This window comes from Emys orbicularis, chromosome 7 (assembly GCF_028017835.1).
Source record: "Emys orbicularis isolate rEmyOrb1 chromosome 7, rEmyOrb1.hap1, whole genome shotgun sequence".
Lineage (NCBI taxonomy): Eukaryota > Metazoa > Chordata > Testudines > Emydidae > Emys > Emys orbicularis.
Window position 1 is genome coordinate 92,577,911 of NC_088689.1, and position 22,355 is coordinate 92,600,265.

At 40.0% G+C, this 22,355-nt stretch overlaps 1 protein-coding gene across 1 annotated transcript in view; it reads right to left on the minus strand.

The window, feature by feature from the left end:
- Positions 1 to 628: 628 nt before the first annotated feature.
- VGLL4 (vestigial like family member 4) overlaps positions 629 to 22,355 on the minus strand; it is a 67,286-nt gene continuing 45,559 nt past the window's right edge. The window contains exons 3-5 of the mRNA XM_065408368.1: positions 10,020 to 10,242; positions 5,902 to 6,025; positions 629 to 1,107 (exon numbers count right to left, since the gene is read on the minus strand). Coding sequence (XP_065264440.1) covers positions 839 to 1,107; positions 5,902 to 6,025; positions 10,020 to 10,242 — 616 coding nt within the window. The 3' untranslated portion in view covers positions 629 to 838. The remainder of the gene's footprint in view (positions 1,108 to 5,901; positions 6,026 to 10,019; positions 10,243 to 22,355) is intronic.

A 22,355-nucleotide genomic window follows, 5' to 3' on the forward strand; every position in this document is an offset into this window, starting at 1 on the left:
CCAGCAGTAAGTATATCTAGGACTGTTACTGACAAAAATAAACTAATTCTGAAGAAAAGCTAATAAGTATTACAGTCTATACATTAATAGATACCAGCTATTTTTCATAACATGCATCTTTAAGCACTATTGAACTCTCCATCCTCAGCTCTATTCTAACAAACTGCAGTGTTTAGAAAAAATTAAATGCCCGTGTGGTCTGTAAGTTATGCAGTCCAGTTACAAGCACTAAGCACCTGAAATCTAAAGAAAGACCTATAACCTGTATGAGACTTCCCCTTCCAAAGCAGTTTAAAAAAAAAAAACTGATAGAAATGTCACTTAAACCCTTTTTTTCAGCAGTTTGCCTTCAGGATATTAGCATCATGCATAAAGTTGCCATGCAACTTTAGTCCTCCTCCAATAGTGCAAATCATACATGACAGTTCTTTTTCAAGTATATACATACAAAATTACTTCACAGAGTGGGGGGGGAGGGGGAGGGGAGAGGGGAAGCAAACCAGGCAAATCGTAGTGTCAAGAAGCTAATAGAAGCAAAAAGCATTTGGGTCAACCAACTGTGTGTGTAATGGCTTTTTTGTGGATTAGCATGCATTTTTTTGAAAGGGGTAGCAGATGCTTGCATCAGAGGTTTCTTTGGTAACTGAGGCAGGAAAAAAAGGATGCTACATCATATAGATCTTTATCAAATAGTTCCTGCTATCATCTTTAAGGGCACCCTTGTACAAATACCAAACAAGTACACAAAAACGTGTTGAAAACTAATCTCTCCTCACCCCAACACTATTCAAAGCTCAGTCAAACCATGCAAATTCGGAAGTGTGATGATCCGCTCTCTTCATGAGACTACAGAGGGCGAATGATTATGATTGACCATGTGGGAAGAAGGGGAAGATTGGCCCCGCCTTGAGGCAGACTCAGGACTGCTGGACACTCCATCCTTTGCAGCTTTAATTTGAAGCCATGTATCTCCAAGTGCTTTGGCAAAGTGGTCATCAACTGATCCTGTGATGGACACAGAGTTTGCCACTGGCTCAGGCTCCTTGTAATTCTTGCCAAGGCTTCTGCGGAAGTGCTCTTCCACCACTGGATCACAGGCAGTGGTAGCTAGATGGGAGAAACAGGCAAGACAAAACCAATATTTGAATATAGACTCTAGCTACCAGATGCTACTTCCAGATTCTTCCTTCCTCCCATTTTGGTACCAGCTGGACTTTTTGCATCATTTTATTGGAGGAGGACTTCAAAATGCAGAAGCAGATCAAGTTAAACTAGAGAACATTTTTCTCGTTACCTGCACTGGCCAAAATTTGGCCTTTCACTTTTTATACAGAGGCCCCTAGCTTTCTGATAGCATCCCTTAGGCTGGTAATATAAATTTTGAATAGTTAAATGTCCAATTTTATAGAAAAAAGAACCAATGGAAAATGAACACATTTTCTATGGGATTAATCCACTTGAGCCCATCCTTTAAGGACTTGGTGCACAGTCAGTTGAAGTCAATATACTTTGGCTCAATCCCTAAATAACTTATAGGTGAGCTGTAATGCTTTCTACAAGAGCTGGGTTCAAAGTTCCACTTTTCAAGTAAGTCAATGAACTGCAGGCACTCTCTGCGTTGCATTAGGCATCACTAAGATCAAAAACCACTGTAGGAGAAAACAAGAATCTGAGAACAGATCTTTGGAGGTAAATAAAGGAGAAATCATTTTAAACTCGCTTGTGTTAAGAAATACATAGTTTTAAAGTTTATGCACAAAGACTGGTAATAAGCTTTTAAAAATAGGTTACAAATCTCATTCTGTGTTGTCTTAGCCTGCCCAATTCCTTTCAAAACAATGGGATGTCAAGCATAAATAATAAGCATTTAAATGAGGAAAACATTCTGAAAATGATTAGAATCATTCCAAAACTTTTGCAAATGTGGCAGCTGTTCCAATCTGAAAAGAATTTCTCAGCTGATCCTATATGTTGTTGGGACTCAGAATGCAAATTTGTCTAGAAAGTGTGGACCAGCAGGGAGGAGGAAATCAGTATTATTTCTAGGGCTGTAAAGCGATTAAAAAAATTAATCATGATTAATTGCGCTGTTAAACAATAGAATACTATTTATTTTAATTATTTTTGGATGTTTACTACATTTTAAAATATATTAATTTAAATTACAACACAGAATACAAAGTGTACAGTGCTGCATTTATTTTCGATTACAAATATTTGCAATGTAAAAAAAAATTCATTTCACCTCAAAGTACTGTAATGCAGTCTCTTTATCATGAAAGTTGAACTTACAAATGTAGAATTATGTAAAAAAAAAATGCATTCAAAAATAAAACAATGTAAAACTTTAGAGCCTACAAGTCCACTCAGTCCTACTTCTTGGTCAGCCAATCACTCCGACAAACAAGGTTGGTTACAATTTGCAGAAGATAATACTGCCTGCTTCTTGTTTACGTCACCTGAAAGTGAGAACAGGCGTTCGCATGGCACTGTTGTAGCTGGCGTTGCAAGATATTTGTGTGCCAGATGCGCTAAAGATTCAGATGTCCCTTCATGCTTTAACCATCATTCCAGAGGACATGCTTCCATGCTGATGATGGGTTCTGCTTGGTAACGATCCAGAGCAGTGCAGACTGACGCATGTTCATCTGAGTCAGATGCCACCAACAGAAGGTTGATTTTCTTTTTTGGTGGTTTGGTTACTGTAGTTTCCGCATCAGTGTTGCTCTTTTAAGACATCTGAAAGCATGCTCCACAACTCGTCCCTCTCAGATTTTGGAAGGCACTTCAGATTCTTAAACCTTGGGTTGAGTGCTGTAGCTATTTTTAGAAATCTCACATCGGTACCTTCTTTGCATTTTGTCAAATCTGCTGTGAAAGTGTTCTTAAAACAAACATGTGCTGGGTCATCATCTGAGACTGCTATAACATGAAATATTTGCAGAATGCGGGTAAAACAGAGCAGGAGACGTACAATTCTCTCCCCAAGGAGTACAGTCACAAATTTAATTAACGCATTTTTTTTTAAACGAGGGTCATCAGCATGGAAGCATGTCCTCTGGAATGGTGGCCAAAGCATGAAGGGGCATACAAATGTTTAGCATATCTGGCATGTAAATACTTTGCAACCCCACTACAAAAGTGCTGTGCGAATGCCTGTTCTCACTTTCAGATGATATCGTAAATAAGCAGGCAGCAGTATCTCCCATCAATGTAAACAAACTTATTTGTCTTAGAAATTGGCAGAATAAGAAGTAGGACTGAGTGGACTATAGCCTCTAAAGTTTTACACTGTTTTGTTTTTGAGTGCAGTTATGTAACCAAAAATAAATAAATAAAAATCTGCATTTGTAAGTTACACTTTCACAATAAAGAGATTGCACTACAGTACTTGTATGAGGTGAATTGAAAAATACTATTTCTTTTGTTTATCATTTTTACATTACATATTTGTAATAAAAAATGGGCACTGTGCACTTTGTATTCTGTGTTGTAAATGAAATCAATATTGAAAATGTAGAAAAACATCCAAAAATATTTAATAAATTTCAATGGGTATTCTATTGTTATAAGTGCAATTAATTGTGATTAATTGACAGCCCTAATTATTTCTTATCTTTCTTCTTAAACCTGTCCTGAAATGAAACTAATATCTCAGAGGGCCATGCATATTCAGGTGTTTGATATTTACAGTATTTATATTGGGTAAAATTTTCAAAAGCCCCTTCAGTAACTTAGGCTCTTCCTGAGTCCTGTTTTCAACAGTAATTAAGGCCTGGTCTACATCCGTACATTTTGTACCACTATAACTATTTCGGTTAAGAAAGACCCCATGCCCCTATAAAGGTGCTTCTACTGGTATAGTTATTCCAATGCTTATCTGGGAATATCTATATAGGTAGATGTACTTTCATGCTGGTATAACTGCATTCACAGTTGTACCACTTTAACTATACCTAAGAAATCACTTTTGAAATTGGAACTTGGCTGCTTTTAAAAATATTACCTATTATGTTTAAGAAACACACTGTTTAAGATGAGAACAGGGGGATAAAGAGAGCCATCTAGAGAGCACGGCATTTATGTTTCCTTTTTAACCTCAAAGGAGGATGGGTGAAGTGAAGCAAGCTCACACCGCTAACAGGACATTTGAAGGATTTAAACAAAAGTTTTAATTCGGGATGAGGAAACTTTTTGCCCGAGGGCCACTTCTGGGTATGGAAATTGTATGGTGGGCCATGAATGCTCACGAAATTGGGGTTGGGATACAGGAGGGAATGAGGGCTCTGGCTGGGGTTAGGGCCAGAAATGAGGAGTTCAGGGCATTCAGTTGTGGGGGGAGGAGGGGAGGGCTCTGGCTGGAGGTGTGGACCTAGGGATGAGGTCTTTGGGGTATAGGAGGGTGCTCCAGGCTGGGACCGAGGGGTTCGGAGGGCGGGGGCCTCAGGAGTGCAGGCTCGGGGCTGCGCTTACCTCAAGCAGCTCCCGGAAGCAGCGGCATGTCCCTCCTCTGGCTCCTACGCGGCCTGGCAGCTCTGCACGCTGTCCTGTCCGCAGGCACCGCCCCTGTAGCTCCCATTGGCCACAGTTCCTCGCCAATGGGAGCTGGGGGGAGGCACTTGGGGTGGGGGCAGCACACAGAGGCCCCTGGCTGCCCCCAAACATAAGAGCCGGAGAAGGGACATGCCGCTGCTTCCTGGAACCATGGCAGGTGCACAGAGTAGCCGCTGACCCAACTTCCCAGCTGGAGCACGGCAAGCCCTGCTCCCCAGCGGGAGCTCGAGGGCCGGATTAAATCGGCTGGCAGGCCGTAGTTTGCCCATCCCTGTTCTAAGTGAACTGAAAGTAGAAACCTATGCTGGGGGAATGTTTAGAGTGCCAAGTAAAGAATGTAGCTTCCTTTCTGCATTTATACACGAAGAGGAAGCTTGAGAGTACATCCAGCATCATCAATGCGGAGTGAAACCTGCCTTCTGTAGTTGCAAAGGCCGGTGACCACAGCAGAAACATAATCATTCCACGGTGCAGTAAGGGGAGGGCTTGGGAAGCCTGTACTGCACAAAGTGAGTGGAGGGCAAAGAAGGCTCCCTAAGCATGCACCCTGCTTTACAAACAGATCACTGCCCTAGACAGCTTACAGGGCATGAAAAGAAGGGTTAGAAGGAGGTTTAGGATTTAATGCCCACCTCCATTTGCTGCTTGTTATTGATTATTCTTGTTTTTAAAACCTTTGCCAAAGAGTGTCCCTGCTCTGTTGCCACTATTTGATAAATAACTATTTAGAAATGGCACCTTCTTACTCAAGCACTGACTTGAGGCACAAAATAACTCCTTTAATGGTGCTCTGCACTTGCACAAGGGACTGCCCGTACAAATCTGATCGCAACACAAGGCCCCATATTTTTACTGCTTTTTATTCCTGCTAGCTCTGCAGCTCCAACACAACTAAGAGGGAGCGAGCTGGATTTTGTTCCATCTTGCACATCAACGGAATTGTCTACCAATTTCCAATCAGTTACATTTCTGCAACACCACTGTGGAATGGCAAGAACTCAGCGTGGCTCTCTGAGCCCAGGCAGAGTTTGTAGAGATAATAGAAAAAACTTGTTTTCATTTTGATACAGAAATTAGCGATAAACACAGAACCCCATAATTCTATATTAGAAGGATGGAAAGCGATCACAATAAAAAGCCCTTCCAAATAGTTGACTGTAGCAGAAGGGCCACCTCATTCATAACTATTGAGTCACTAGCAAGATACAATAAGCCATAGCTCCCAAACCCTGCCTTTTATTCAGTACAAATGGTGAAGTTTTAAAACAGGGTTGGATAATTTGGCCATCTAGGAATGCTGAAGCTCAAAGCCCCAAGAGAGGAGAGAAAAGGTGAAGCATAACTTACTGCTAGATGGTCTTCTGTAACTGGCTTGCATGGCTGAACCACAGCTACTGTGGGCGATGGGGCAATGGGAGAGGTTACAGTTACGGGTGTTTGCAGAGGCACATGTGATTACAGATGGACGGTTCTGAGAGGAAAAAGAACAGAATTGTTATTCAACAAGGTCACAGGAACAAACAATGCTCTCTCAAAGCATACATTAACTGAAATAATCTTAGGGGGGGATCTGTCAGCTGTGAGCAAATACATTTTATTATGTAAGAGAAGAGAGTGTTATCTGGCTACAAGTAATCCCTAAAATATCTAATTCAATATAGTAAATTAAAACCAAAATAATAGGCCACACAGCAAATCCCATTCTGTACATGATACTGCAATATTAGAACAAAACCTGAAATGTTTTCTTTTGGAAAACATTTGTAAAGACAAGGTCTAAATATCCCAATAAAAAATAAAATTACTTCATAAAAATGACTGTGCATGCAGTAGAATTAGACCTACCTCCCTTCACAGCAGATGTACTAATTCTAACTATCTCGTTAAGTAAAATACAAAGGCTGCTCATATCAGAGGGGCGGGATAGCTCAGTGGTTTGAGCACTGGCCTGCTAAACCCAGGGTTATGAGTTCAATCCTTGAGGGGGTGATTTAGGGATCTGGGGCAAAAATCTGTCTGGGGATTGGTCCTACTTTGAGCAGGGGGTTGGACTAGATGACCTCCTGAAGTCCCTTCCAACCCTGATATTCTATGGTCTCTCTCATTTTAAAAGAGTCAAGCTCTCCTCTTTCAGGACTGCATGTCAACACTTAAAAATAATCAAAACACAAATTCTTGATCTCACATTGGTGTGACAGTGCAGAACTGAATGTCAACACCATACTAGAGAGAATTTTATTAGCTGCTGTAAAGCTTCCACAGTATCTTCCTTCTAAAGAACTTGAAGTACTTTGCAAACATTATTAATAGGTTAACCCTATTAGTTAGGTAACTTAACTTTTATAGTTGAAGAAACTGAGGCAATAAGAGCAGCTAAATTACTCGCCCAGAGTCATGAATTCTCAATCCCGTGCTTTACTCCCCATATTGATGTAAAGCATGAAGAGTAGGAAAAAAACACCAAGCAATATCGGAGTCCTGAAAACAGTGGAACAGAAATAGATCAAAATGGCTCAGAAAAGTTACTCTGGCTCAAGAAGCTATACCTCTTCTGCTGCCGTGGCTTTCCAGTACTGCCTCATAAGCAACACCCTTTTTCCACTTCCCAAAACTGTTCAGTCACTTGGCAACCCTAGTAACACTATTATTAAAAACTTTAAACTGGTACATTTCTGAGATACTGAGTCATTTCAGTTTAACATTCAGGTGGGGGGGGGGGGAGGAGGGGGGCTTATGCAAAGGAATGGTCCTGGTTTCTCTAGGTGGCTGCCTGAAGAGAGGAGTGATGGAAAACACACACACTAAAATATTTTTGCTTAAAACGTTTGGTATATTTTATTATGTGAGTTCATTTTGCATCTCTGTAGCACATGACCTGGCTTGCCTGAATCAGCGCAGTTGGCAAATAATTTTAATTTTATGCCTCATTCTCAATTCACTGCAGTCAATCTGCAAAATGTAGTAAACCTATCCTCAACACAAAGTCAATGGAAAAGAGAAATACCAGGGGAGGGAATGGCTTTCATTGTTTAACATATGTTCAGCTTAGGCACATTGAACAGAGATTTCATTTCACTGCAAGATCAAAGTAAGTTTCTCTGAGTCAAATGCCAGCTACATAAAGCAAAGTAATATGATTTTTTTCACTATTTTTCCCAGACATAATGAGCTAAAATGTCCATTCACATCCTACTGCATTGATAGCAAAGTCAAATATACTTAAAGTAAGCAAAGGGGGAAAATGCTTCAATTACTTGATTCCTTTTTACGCAAGGCACAGTGGACACAGATTTCATTTTACATGCTGCATAGTTGGCAGTACTGTGTTTCTTCACCTTGCCTAAGATGATATTTCTCCAAAAAACCTATTTTATACATATGCACACAAATCTGTATAGGGCTACTTGAGTTTATGAATGGATTTATGGGTGAATGAGTTTTCTTTCTGCATCTTTCTCCAGACTTCACAAGAATGCCTGTGCTAGCACTGCCTATTACCACTGTGAATATATTAAAATGAGAGGTACAGAGGAATTAGTAACATAGTGACTACAATTGCTGAACTACACTGGCCAAAACCAGTTTTTCTATAGCCACATTAGACACAGAAGCGGATACAGAAACGTGAGCATGTATTATTGTTGTATGAACTCAGTTAAGGCATAATCAAGCCACAGCCTCCTATTGCTATTTTCCATACACATTTTCTTTCTTGCACAATTTCTACACTGTAATCTTAGCAAGGACTCGCCTCACCATCCCATTTCCCCAAGACACTAGATTACAACTAAGCTCAAAATGTCAAAGATAACAAAACAAAACAAAAATCTGGCCAGGGTGTTAGGGTATAGTCCAGTACAAACACCTCCTAAGAAACAGCAGAGTATGTCAGTGCTGGCTGCCAGGTTGAGAAACAAGAGTGATATTATCAAAGAGCACCAGTGTCGTCAGTGGAAGCCTGTCCCTTCCTTCTCTGTCATCACTGAACAAACTGTTAAGAGGCAGAGAAGAACTGTTGTACATAGAACAATAGCTGTAGAATCTGCGCATTGAGTTACGCAAGATAGCAGCAATCCTAGGGCCAGTCAGGCCATTTCCACACAGCAAGACTTTAAAAGGCTGGATGCATGCACAAGAGCTGTAGAGAAAGAACTGTAGTGCTCAGTCTACAAAAGGGAGAAGGGAAAATGAACTGGTGGGGAAAAACCACTGCACTGACCATAAAATATGAGCTGGTCATCTAGCCAAAAGATTATTTTCAAGTTGTAGTGGAAATTTTCCCCACTGAAAGATTCATCCACATATATGGATTTACTCTTTGCAATAAATCATGATAGGGGAGCAAGGAATGGCTGATACATGTGCCAGCTTATGTTCCCATGCTGCAGCTAGCCACAACTCACTAAGGTACAACTTTTAATAAGTCATTGGCTGAACAAGATAGAGGCTGTTGATTCCCACTTGTGAGAAGGACTATGGTGTTGGGGTGAAAGTGGCTTTGACACATAAAAGAGAGGGATTATTATGTAGCATGCATGAAAAACCACCTCTCTTCACAATGCAGAGATTCTTTCAAAGAAGTTGTTGCTCCCAAGATGGCATGCTTGTACGAGTGTGTGCCACTGCATGACCTACCTGCTTCATGCCTTCTCCTTTATGTGGCGTGGGTTGGAAAGTGAAGCCATTATGGAGGAGAAAGAGACATCTTCAATACAGTTAGGGAACACTATCAGACAGTGGCACAACATACTACGTACAGAGAAGATGGCGTCATTAGTTCCACACACAAACCTTTTCACACTGACTAAATTTGTTCAATGACTTTCTGCATTTAGGGTGGGGCTTTAATTCAGTGATGAGAAGAGCCTTTCAGCGATCTGTATCTCATTGGGTTACAGAGTTGTAGGTTATTACAGCCTCTTCCTCTTCTTTTCATGTTTCTTTCCTTTCCTTCCCCTCTTCAATATAGTCACAGCAGAGAGAGATTTTCAAAGGCACATAGGCATCCTCAAAGAGAGCTGAGTGCCCTTAGTGTTTTTGAGTTGTTCAGTTTTATCTGAGGCTATTAGGAGCCCCCCAAACTATTATTTGAACAGAGTGAATCAGATCTCACAATAAGTTTGCATCTCTAATTCAAACACATGCACTTACAAGCTTATCAAAACATAAAATATGTGGGTGAGTGGAAGAGAGTTTAGGAAAGCTATTGGCATTCAAACAGCCAGCCATTTCGGTCATGAAACACATTGAATCTTAACAAAATTAACTGTGAAACTTAAAAAAAACAAACAAACAAACAAAAAAAACCACAACCAGCCATGTTTTGCCTGAACAGTATTATTGCCTATGAATTACCTATTGTAATTCATAACATACTCTGCTTATGTCTGGGAAGTCATCAATGTGTGTACAGCAAGGTTTCCTACAACAACCCAGAGAGTCTTATCAATCTAGAAGACAAGTACCTGCTGCCGTTCCACAGACGTCAGCGCAGGCGTGATGCTGACTGTTCGCGTTGCATCCATGCTGGTTTTGGTCAGTGCTAGAGGTTGATCCATGGTCAAGCTTGGGATTGAGGCATACATGTGATTGGCATGAAGGCTCATTGTTGGGGCAGCAGCCCGTTCTATTGGACTGCGACTCCTGTCTCTGTGCTCCTTTCGATAATCCCCATTGGCAGGCTTGTTTCTAGCAGTTTAAAAAGAAAACGGCAGTCAATTATTTTGTTACCACCATTTCATAAAACCACAACACAACTCTGGGGAAGTGCCCTGCACTCCTATGCAGCTGAAATGACATTTGCAAGACAGAGGCCTTTTCAAAAACACGAAGAGACGTGTGCTGCTCAATTCTTCGCGATAAGGTATAAAATAGATCAACCCATCCCCTGTCCATCCCACCATCTCCTGTAAAACACACACTTTTATTAAAGAGTGATTTATGCTTTCAAGCTCTGTCAGGAGATAGTGTCGCATTTCCCCCTAGATTTCCTGATACTTATTTAATGCTTTAAGAATTGAGCCATATTCTGGCTACAGATCATACTTTAAGGCCAGAAACCTCCCAATTTAGAATCATATAAAGTCTACTCTACCTTCCTCTCCCCCTCCCCACCCTCATAGCAATAGCTTTCCTTAAGCAATGCTGAAGTGTATGGGAAGTACATGTATTAATCTAAGGCAGTGGTTCCCAAACTTGTTCCGCCGTTTGTGCAGGGAAAGCCCCTGGCGGACCGGGCCGGTTTGTGTTCGCTGTTCCAGGCCAATGGGAGCTGCTGGAAGTGGTGGCCAGTACGTCCCTCGGCCCGCGCCGCTTCCAGCAGCTCCGATTGGCCTGGAGCAGCGAACCGCGGCTACTTGGAGTGGCCGCGGCAGGTACACAAACCGGCCCAGCCCGGCCCACCAGGGGCTTTTCCTGCACAAGCAGCGGAACAAGTTTGGAAACCACTGATCTAAGGTTATGTCTACATTTCTGGTGGTGTGTAGAGCACAAGCATTATGTTTGTAGCTACATGCAGCAGTGAAAGGCTCCAGCAGCTCCCCTGAAGCAGCTTCTCTGCAGCAAGGAAAGGCTCTGGCAGGGTGGAACTGCCGGAGCCTTTCCCCGCTGCCTCTCTCTGCAGTGGGGAAATGCTCCTGCAGTGGGACACTATACTGCTAAAAACAATAGCAGACACTGGTTGTGTGTGTGTGTAGAGAGCCATGTACGGTATATATATCCTGGGGATTCAGGCATGTAGGGCACTTTACTCGCCTAAGCAGTGCCTCACCATCCACACTGCAATCTATACCTGTGCTAGCTGGGTATGCAGTGTCAGTACTCTACATGCTGCCATTAGGGCGACCTAATGAACATCAGAAGTAACTCCACTGAAGGCAGTGGGGTTGTTGAAACATGGAACATTTAAAGAGCAGAATCCATTGTTTATTTCTGTCTCAAATGGTTGTAATTTCTTTCACCAGGTTTCTTTAATTAGCAAGAGCAATTCCCATAGAAGATTAATTACAACCAACTGGTGAATCGTCTCCTCAACAGATTCACTCACATAATTAAGACTTCAACATTTATTGCACTTTAAAAATAAATTATTTTGTATATTCTTTTGCTTAATAGATGTATATTTGCTATTCATCGGGGGGAAGTTGCTAAACAGACAAACCATTCAAAAGGAAACTAATATGAGAGAGAGAATTGCGCTTTCAACTTGATGAATTACGACATGCATTAGGACATAATCACACATCCACATAAGCATTTGTTTGATTGGCATTCTGGAAAAAATCAGTATTTTAAAGGTTAAAAACTTTATCAAAAGCCCCATACTGTGGTTCTGGCACATCAAGTTCACACCAGGGATGAAAGACAGAGTTAGAAGAGAAAAGTGGCTTTATGAAAAGGCAGGAGAAAAACTTAAGAGCAAGAGCAGACTTTATGGAACAAGGCTGCCAAATTTTCAACATGGATACTTATTAAATAAATCCATTTAAAAGCTTTGTCTTACCCCATCATAACAAAATAATACACAAGAGAGACTTTACAGAAATGCTGGTATGACTGGAGGGTTGGGGCTGCGAGGGGTGGGGAAGGAGAGAAAACAGCTTTTTCCATAATGGTGAGATTATGCCAAAATCAAGATGTCAGCAATACTATTCAATACTGAAACAACTGACCAGTACAAGAAGCTACTTCACCTTCTAGAGGTCTGGTACTGTTAGAGCTATCAGGAAAAGGGAAGCTAACAATTGAGAAATTGAAAGTTAAAATCCCACATAACTGTAAACAGATGCAAATAAGGAATACTGAGACCCGCTAACAGCAATTTAGCCATCCTTCTTACACAAAATCTAACAGAAATAAAAATGCAAAGTTTATGTGAGTGTAACATAATTTAGTTATCTTTACTTAATTTACCCCTCTACCTGTTTTTATATTGGTTTTTTTATATTTTAGTTTGTATAGCGGTATTTAATAACTCTGCTTTGATGCCTACTTCTCCATATCATTCAGAATCAAAACTACACTTAGATTTACATTATTGTTCTAAACCATGGCTACCTTTTGTTCACGTGTGCCAGTAAAAGATGGCTGATTACTCCAGTGGATGAATATTTAACATATAAGATTTAAAATATAGGAGGGACCAGGAGGTGGGGAAGAGAGTGAGAAGGGTAATCAGCCACCTCTTAATGGACTGTAGCATCCATTCTGTGTTAAGAAATGAAAGATTTTTTTTTCCTTCTAAACTTTCTGTATTTATACTGACCTAGGGTGACCAGATGTCCCATTTTTATAGGGACAGTCCCGTTTATTGGGACTTTTCTTATATAGGCGCCTATTACCCCTCCCCCACCCCATCCTGTTTTTTACAGTTGCTATCTGGTCACCCTAATACTGACCTAACTGTGATTGATGATGACGCTAGATATTGGCTCTAGGGCCTAGTTTTGTTGAAAAAGGCTGTTGTACTTTTTCCATGAAAGAATGGGATTCCTGGTGAGAATATGATTAGCGACTTCAGCACCAATTTTCTTCATTGCATTCGGACACAGTGGAAAGGAGCAACCGGTTATTGCTGCCCTTATAACCAGACATTTAAGAGATCTCACTATAGAAAGCAGTACACAACACACTGGGAAATGTATTCTTACAGGTTTGTGCTTGTGTGCTTTGCTCTATGGCTTTGCCAGCCTAGTAACATTTCAGTACACAAGACACAGTCTGCAATATCAGCATTCTAAAGAAAGAAGTTTCGGATTGCATTATACTGAGCTAATGACTGGTGTGAGTAGAGACTGGATGGGAAGCACAACAGTTTCTATATTTAAAGTACAGTAAACTGCTCTTAAAATACAGTATTGAAAATGACCACTGAGTGCACAACACAAACAAGCTACAATCTTTCCTTCCGTCTGAAAAGTGTAAACACTAAACCTTATAGAAAGTCTCCATTTAGTGAGGTTTTTTGTTTTAAAAATATATATATATATATATATCAGCGTAATGAGTTAAACCTGGACAACAGCAATGAAATGGCCTGGTCAATAAATCATTAAATTAAATTACATTACATTCTTAAGAACAAATTAAGTCTATATACAAATTATTAACTAAACTCTAATTGCCTTGCTCACATAAAATAGTCCCTTTGAACCAGTGAAATTAAGCAAGTGGAATTACTTATGTGATCAATGTAAACAGAATTTGGCCCTACATTATTTTCAAATTTAAGGAAAATATCTAGTGATAGATGCCAACAGAGAGGGATAATTTTTCCTGCTGCAGCATACCACCATCCACAGCTGCAAACCAGAAAGGCTACACTTGGGTGTATGGTCACAACTAAAACCTATATGGTTTAGTACAGTTTAAAGTATTAGCATTGCTTGGTACAAAACCAAATTCTTCCTGCTGATAAATTCAGATTTTCAGTGGCTGAAGAGAATACAATATTATATCCCTCAGATTTTATTGGTCTGTGTAATGAAGACACATCAATTCTCAAAGGCAAAAGTCTCTTCACCACAAAGAACTGTTTCTGCTGTGAAAATGGAACTGTAGGTTCACAATTTTGCCCAATGTTTGGGATTTTGATGCCAGAATATTGCATTTGCTGATCAAAATGGCAAAGGTTGACCAGTTATAGGAAACTCAAAAATGTCAGGTTTTTCCATACATTTACATGTGACTCAAATAGCATATATATTTCTATTCATTTTATATAAAGCTTAAATGCAAACAAACACATGTAACGTATATAATTTCCTGTCTGTATGTTTCTATAGAACTTTATATCCGTTTATATAGGATTCCAACAGAAAAACTGAGCCAGAGGTAGTGGGCCATAGGCTGCAGACTTGGAGGGTAAGTATGTAGTGGAAAATACCACTTCAAGTGAGGAAAGGTAGCAAAACCAAGGTGGCATTATCCCTCCCTATGATGAGGCTTGGGGGAGAAATAGGAAAGGTGGGGATGGAATTGGGAGCATCCGTTATATGTGGATAACAACCCTACACAATTTCCATAGGAAATTCCTGTGGGAGTTAAATTCTGCTCCTTTAAGTGTCTGCACCTGCTCCACTCCTTCTACCCCTCTTGGGCAGAGAGGTAATGCACAGCCATAAATGGTGAGAAATTGGTAGATAGCATGGCTCCAGAATGAGCCTTGCTGTCAAGCAGGATTTATGGGGGATGGGGAACTATGAGGAGCAAGAAACAGCAGCACAGAGACTAGGCCTGAGAATATTGGGCTATCCAGACAGAGAGGAAAGCCATGCCCCTCTGTGTACCACAACCCCTTCTCACACTGTGAGGATGATCCCCTCTGGGCAGGGGATGTTTTGGCCCATTGTATTTAAAAATCCTTTTCTTAAGTAATTCACATGAAAATCTATCCAGCACTGACAACAATGAGAAATGTTTGGTACTTCCAGTTTTACAGAGGAAATTCACCATTTTTGTTCGAGCCGAGCACAGATCTTTACAGTACCACCCAGACTAGTAACACAAGAGCACTACACAGGCTAGGGTATACTTCCATTTCAGTACTCCCAGGATTAAAATTAATACTAAATTCTTCACTTCACTTCTCTTCTCAACTCCTTTTCCCACGGGTTCAGAGGTGACCATGATTCTTTGCTGCTCCTTCTAGTCCATGGTATGGGTTCATAGGTCTTGGAGTTCCAGTCTATTCTCCTCAGACTTCTCTTGATAAAGTCTTTCCATCATATCCTTGGTCCTTCATGTCTGTTCTTGCTGTCTTCTTCCGCCCGCTTTGTTGGTCATTCTTCTCCCATCCTTATCGCACGTCCAGCTCACCTCAAACGTGTGCTCACCAGCCTATCACTGAGTCCCAATTTCATCTCTCCCACCGCCCAATTTCTTTTATGCGCACTATTTACTCTCTGCTTGTCTGCCATTCTCCTTGATATGTTATTTTCTACTACCTGAATCTTCTTTTCTTCCATGTCCTTAAGACCAACTGTTTCCAAACCATAGAGTAAGCAGGGTTACTTAACACACACAGCATACACTTTTCTTTTCAGTTTGTTACTTAATTGCCAGTCCAACAGTACTCTTGCCACCTTTTTCATTGCCACCCATGCTCAATTTCAGTTCTCCAGATCGCTCTACGATGGCACTAAGAATACTTCCCAAGCGAACAAATTCATTCTTCTGATTCAGCTTCTTTCCTGAAACTTCAATCAACAGGTCTTCTACCACCTTCCCTACTTGCATAACTTCAGTTTTTGTGTATGTCCGCCTTTAAACCATGATCTTTAAAAACACAGATGCCCATTTTGATATCATATTTAGCAATTCCTCTTTTCAGCCATCAAGGCCAGATTGTCAGCATACATTTGTTTTCTTTGCATCTCCACAGGCTCGGTTTTCCTACAAATTAACTCCATAACTAAAATGAAGAGAAGCTGACTGAGCACACTGCCTTGTCACAATGCCACTGTACCTCAAAACCCTCGGAAATTCCATGTATTGGTACCTACCACCTTAGCTCTCGAACCTTGATACAGTTCCTCAATCATCTCTACTTGTAGTCCCCTCCCATCCATCTCAATACTCTAAACACCAGCTCCCATGGAACCAAGTCAAATGCTTTTTCAAGATCAATTAATGTTACATAGCAGTTATGCCCTCCATTTATCATTCTATCAAACTTCTGTCTCATGGCAAATATTAGTACTCCTTCACTTCCTAAAGCCATGTTGTTCCTCTCCTATATTCTCCTCCTCCTTGAACCTCAACCTTGGCCTTCAAAACTCTCTCAAGGATTTTCAGAGGCTGACTTATCAAGGTGATGCCCCGATAGGCGTTTGAATCATTTGCACCACCCTTTCCCTTCTAAAGAAGCACAATCAATCCCATTCTCCAGTCAACTGGTATCCTAGCTTGATCCCAGCAAACACACAGTAATCTGTGAAACTGCTTTATTTCAATATCTCCAACTGCTTGATCTTATTAACAGTTATCTTGTCTTTGGCAGCTGCCTTACCATTCTTCATCTTATTCAGTGCTCCTATCTCCTCTACAGAGGAGATAATTGTCTCTAGTGCTTGCACTCACAACTCTCTTGTTTAACAGTCTTTGGAAATATTTTTTCTTTTTAGGTTTAGTCACTACACAATTCCCATTCTTCACACAAAGATTTCTTCAGATCTTGATTAACACTAAGTTTTAGCAACTTTAAATTAAACCTATGGCCAAAAACACAAAAAACTATCTAACCATATAGATCTCTTAGATTCCACTGGTATGATGACTGTTCATATACTTGATCTGAATACAAGATTAGCTTTATTGATATTAGTACAGGGAATGCATCAAACTCCTTCACATTACTATTATCTAATTTTAAATATACATATTTTGAAAAAATTGCATTGACAATATATTTGTGCAACTTAAAACACTTACAGTTATGAGACTAGAAAGAAAACGGGCTTGATAGTCTCATTACTGGTAACTCAAAGTTGTTTCAAAATTTGGAAACTTAAATTTCTCTTTATTTGTAAAGTTTAGTAGCATAGGCAGAAGCATCTTATACAGGAAATAGCTGTTTTGTTGTTGCTTACAAGCAATGTTTACATGAATAGTATGAAAATTATTCTAGTAACTTGCATGAAAACAGTATTCAATGAATATTGTATTTATTTCTTTTGATTATTTTTTTTACTCCCATTTAAATTATGTTTTGGAAAACTGCTCTATTCTTGTTTAGATATTTTATGCTCTGGCCAAAGGGGCCATCAGAATTGCTTCCATGTCCGAAGATAATTGTATTTCACCAAAATGAAGTAGTTCTGTATATCCAAGCTTCTTAAACTAGCAAGGAGATGCATCTTCAGAGGTCAAACATTAAGCCAGAAAAATATTAGAGGTAATTGCTGGCTACCTTTGAAAGCTAAAGATTTGTAATACATAGTCTATGAATGACACTATTTAATTGACCAAGCACAGAATCCCTCACTGTCTCCAAGCCTCTCCACCCCTTCCAAAATCATTATGGGCCAAATCCTCAGCTGGTATCAGTGTAGCATCACTGACTACAATGGAGCAACTCTGATTTACTCAAGCTGAGGATCTTGCCCTGCTGTGTGTAAATTTCAGTGACAGAATGGGTTGTTACATCGTTAAGAGAGAGCACCCTCACCCTGAAACCTATCTGCTTTCCGGTATAATTTTACTAAAATTATACATTGCTCAAATCTTCAGTCCTTTTTCCCAGTGCTTAAAAACAGACATTGTTTTCCATGTTTCTCCCCAGTGAATCATAACCAAGGCTCCAGTGCTTACCAAGCATCATGTGCTTAGATGGATGTCATACCAAAACCACACACATCCTGACTGTTAGATGAAAGTCTGCTTCAATTTGGTTCTAAATAATGTTTGCTAATTGAAAGCAATGTTTCAGTCCTGTGCGTTAAGCAGTTCAAAGGTAGTTACCCCACATTGTTCTCAACGATTTTTGAGTTGTATAACCTTTAAACGCTGCTGCTCTGTGTACTGGCACAGAACTGTGGTAATTCACACCCATCCTAGAGGAAAAGACTAACTCTGCCAACTGTTTAAGGAAAAGGGAAAAGAGAGGCCCAGTGAAGGGGACAGCTTTGCTTACACTGACTTCCAGCATGCAGTTTCTTAAGGAATGGATGCCAAAATGTTACTGTATCTCCAACTGGAGAAATCACAAATGTCCCAGAATCCCTTTGGCAGAAAAAGTTTTTACTTGAAATGGTTGTACTATAAAAGTATATGGCACATGTAGAAAGAACAAGTTTCCACTGACACACAGCTTTTTAATTTACTTTCCAAGATGTTCTTCCGTATACACACACTATGCATTCTATGGCTAAAAGTAAACCAATGTCTATACCTTGACACAAGACTCAAACATTATATTAATGTTTTGACAGGAAGTTTCAACATCTTTCTTTGATAGTCAAATTGCTAACATACAGGGATTGCCATTAAAGAGTCAGCATTTACTACCAATTACAACAGTCACATGACATTACCACTGTTAGAAAAGAGAAACTATTGTAACTCTCTAGTAATGCTGCACAAATGTTGACATTTCAATGGTTACTGCTGCACACAAAATCTTTTGAGGGTTGAAAGAACCCAATTGCTTTTGTTAAACATTATTGAAGGAATTCTGATCAACTGGTAGAAAATATCTTTCCACAGTATTATTAATACAGCTTGTATTCCCCCCACCCTCTGCAAAATATACCTATTTACATACTTCACCTAAAACATAGCCAGGTGAGGAAAGGAGCACCTCAATGCCATTTCACTAATGAATAAAACTGGGGGAGGAAAGTGTAACATTGCTCCTCGCTAATTAAGAGCCTTTAATTAAAAGAAAAATGAGATAAGTTGCACTTTAAATGCCAACCTAATTATCAGAAGTACCACTACAATCAGCTAATATAAACAAACATTCTTTGTGCCTGAATATAAAAATACAGCCAGGTCTACTTTGAATGGCTAGTGCCCATACACATTCCTGTTTTCCCTATCATGCTGCAAAGATTTTTTTCCCCCTTAATTCTAAATATCTTTATTCTTCCCTGTTATTTCATTTCACAGCTTAGTAGTCAACCCTAAAACGCAGGCAATTTATAGCAGTCTAGGAATTTGTGGTTTTTTTGAAAGGATCACTACCACACAGAATCTGAACATCAGATTGGTTTTTGGAGAAGGGTATAGATTGTCTCATTTTATTTTGTTAGCGAACCATGTAATTTTTGTTGTACATTCTTCCCTTGGGGAAAATCTGCAAATCCTGTTCTATACTGCCCAACGCATCCAACCCGAAACTAACTACTGATCTTCCACAACCGTTTTCTTGTAGCACCATTGTGGCAGTTGTGCCTCTTGCCACATTTTCGGAGAGTGAGTTTATGCTGGTGTACTCTTCCAGAAGTGCAGTTTGTGGCTCAAATGGATACTAAGATGGACTTTAACTGTAGCCAGCAAATTTTCCATTTCTTCTCCAATTCAAAACCGTTTATAAGGAAAGAGGCAGGTGGCTCATTTTCATTTGTAGCTGGAAACACCACTCAATAAAAGGCACCTAGGATTTTTAGGGGCTGGCTAGAAATTTGTCCAGCAGTCAATAATTAAATGTTACTTTTCCAGACTAGAACTTTGATTATCTTAGACTGCCAATCAGATTTTTCCTATCTTGAATGTCAAATTCACTTTGGAGATTTGACCATTACATTAGTGAACTGAGCCAAAAACAAAATATGGAATACAAAAAAGATGAGGTAAGGATTAATGAAAGTTTGTGGAAGATGGATGTGTCCTTTTTACTGTATCAGAATTTTATGGTTTCTACCCTCTATTGTACTTAACACACTTTTCCTGTGTTGTTGCCATTGGATGTCATTTTAGTGAACAGTGCATCTCTATGTAAATATGGAGTGTGAAAATACTGAGAAGTGAATGTGTTTTCTGTCATGTATTTTCATATTACTTAGACATCCTGTAATGCAGTGGCTATTTCAGGTTATTCTTATCTATTCATTGAAACAAACAGCTCATTAGCTGTTTGAAATTATGATGTCCGATTGGATACTTAGATGCAAACCTAATCTCCTTTGGGAATAATTTCACAGGAAAAACAGGAGAGATTACCATGAGTTGTAAAAAACAGTAGAGAGATTTTCAAATGGTGGCAATCTGTGCCATAAGAAAACACTTTCAGGAGGAATGAGGAGCTACCTATTTGTGATAAGTTACTATTAATAAAGAAAGTATGTAAGAAATGCAGAATGCACAGAAGCTGAAATACAAATCTAAGGTACAATAAATCAATAGAGACAATCCTGGATCCCAACTCCAATTTCTCCATAGGAAATATTGTTTCTTTTGGGCCTGATCCTCTTCAGTAAATGCTGATAGATTGACAAAGGTTTTAAATGGATGCTTTGCTACATGTACTAACATTCCCATATACAGTAAGTAAAGCACTATGTCTCACTAGTTGATTAAATTATTTTGCTTTCTGTTGATTCTTGTAGGGCGTGGCTAGAGATTCTCTAGGACATACACATATCTACACACCATAACATTACAGTATTACGCCAAAATTAATTTGGAAAGAGCTTCAGAAATGATGAGCGCTACCAGGTTTGCTGAAGTAACTGCAATTAAAAAGTCTATCTTGACAGAGAGTCTATCTTGAAAGGAAGCTCCCAGTCTACTCATTCAAAAGGTAACAGAAGAGTTTGCAAGAGGATTTAGTTTTAGACCTTGAATAGAATTTGATGTTGTAGGGGTGTCCTGCCCTCTTTCCACTATAAAAAGGGGACCAAAAAGCTGCTATGGTTTGAATCTTGATCATTTCCTTAACCATGAATGGTACCATCGCATGGCATTTCAGTATCATCACATCAGTGAGGAAAAGTGTCTGAATAGAATAGGTCATTGTGACAGTTGCAGATGGCTTCCTGAAATGTAGCACCTCTCCAAAAGAGTACCCATACCCATAAACCTGTTACTTAGACTGCATCCAGATGGAAGTCAACAGTTGGCCATGACTTTCATCTCTCTAAGCCAGGAGAATTAATCTTAAGCCTTGAAGAAACTTCTGCTAATTTCTGGCCAACCACAATGAAGAGAAACACTTCCTGGTCATCTATCCTGAGACATTACACAAGTGGTTTCCTTATCCTAATTTGCTGTGAAATGGTCTGTAATTGAGGGCCCATTTCTGGAAAAAAGCTAAAATTTGGTCTGGTTCTGCGTCCTCTCCACTGCTTTAAGCTATTGTTCGAAGGATGGCAGCACCTGCAGTTTGCCCCGAGTGTGTGCAGTAAACTAGAAAAATGTACAAAGCAAGATTTTCTGCAATGTGGAAAGTCCAAAAAACAGAGGGCAGAAGGGCTGAACATTTCAAAAGCATCAGAGGTAAATAAAACAAACATCTGAAGAGAAAGGAAGCTATATACTCTGTCTTTACGAAAGACACATCAGCTGCATTCATGTTTGAATACTACAGAAGAGCTATTTTTAAAAGGTAGTTAATATTACATATATTCAAACAGAACTCTTCTGTTCAAAATCAATATAAGCACTGGAGGCAGTAGCATAGACATGAAGTTATTGGAGCGGACCGAGAGCCAAGAGAACATGGTTCCATTTTGGGCTCAGAGACAAACGATACAACAATCACCATTAATATCCAGTTGCCATAGACTTCTGAACAGGGGAGGGATAGCTCAGTGGTTTGAGCATTGGCCTGCTAAACCCAGGGTTGTGAGTTCAATCCTTGAGGGGGCAACTTAGGGATCTGAGGCAAAATCAGTACTTGGTCCTGCTAGTGAAGGCAGGGGGCTGGACTTGATGACCTTTCAAGGTCCCTTCCAGTTCTAGGAGATAGGATAGATGCTGTTGGAGGCACTCAACAATTAGTGCCCTGCCTGAGACAACACAAGTTTAGAGGCAGGGCACCAGTTGCCAGGACGGTTGTGCTCAAGTGATGGCTTCCTGAGCACACGCCAGACTAGTGCATGTATGAAGGTGCTCAACAGAATGTCCTCCCAATGGGCAAGTCACTTACTCGCTCTGTGCCTCAGTTTCTTCATATATAAAATTATACCAGCCTCTTAGGTATGTAATGAGGTTTAATTCATTAATGTCTATAACGTGCTTTGGATGGCTTGGCAAGAATGACCTATAGAAGGGCAAAGTATTATAAAGAAGGATGGGGATGAAGTTTTGCCTGAAATTTCTAGTTATCACATGAATCGTAGGGCTGGAAAGGACCTCGAGAG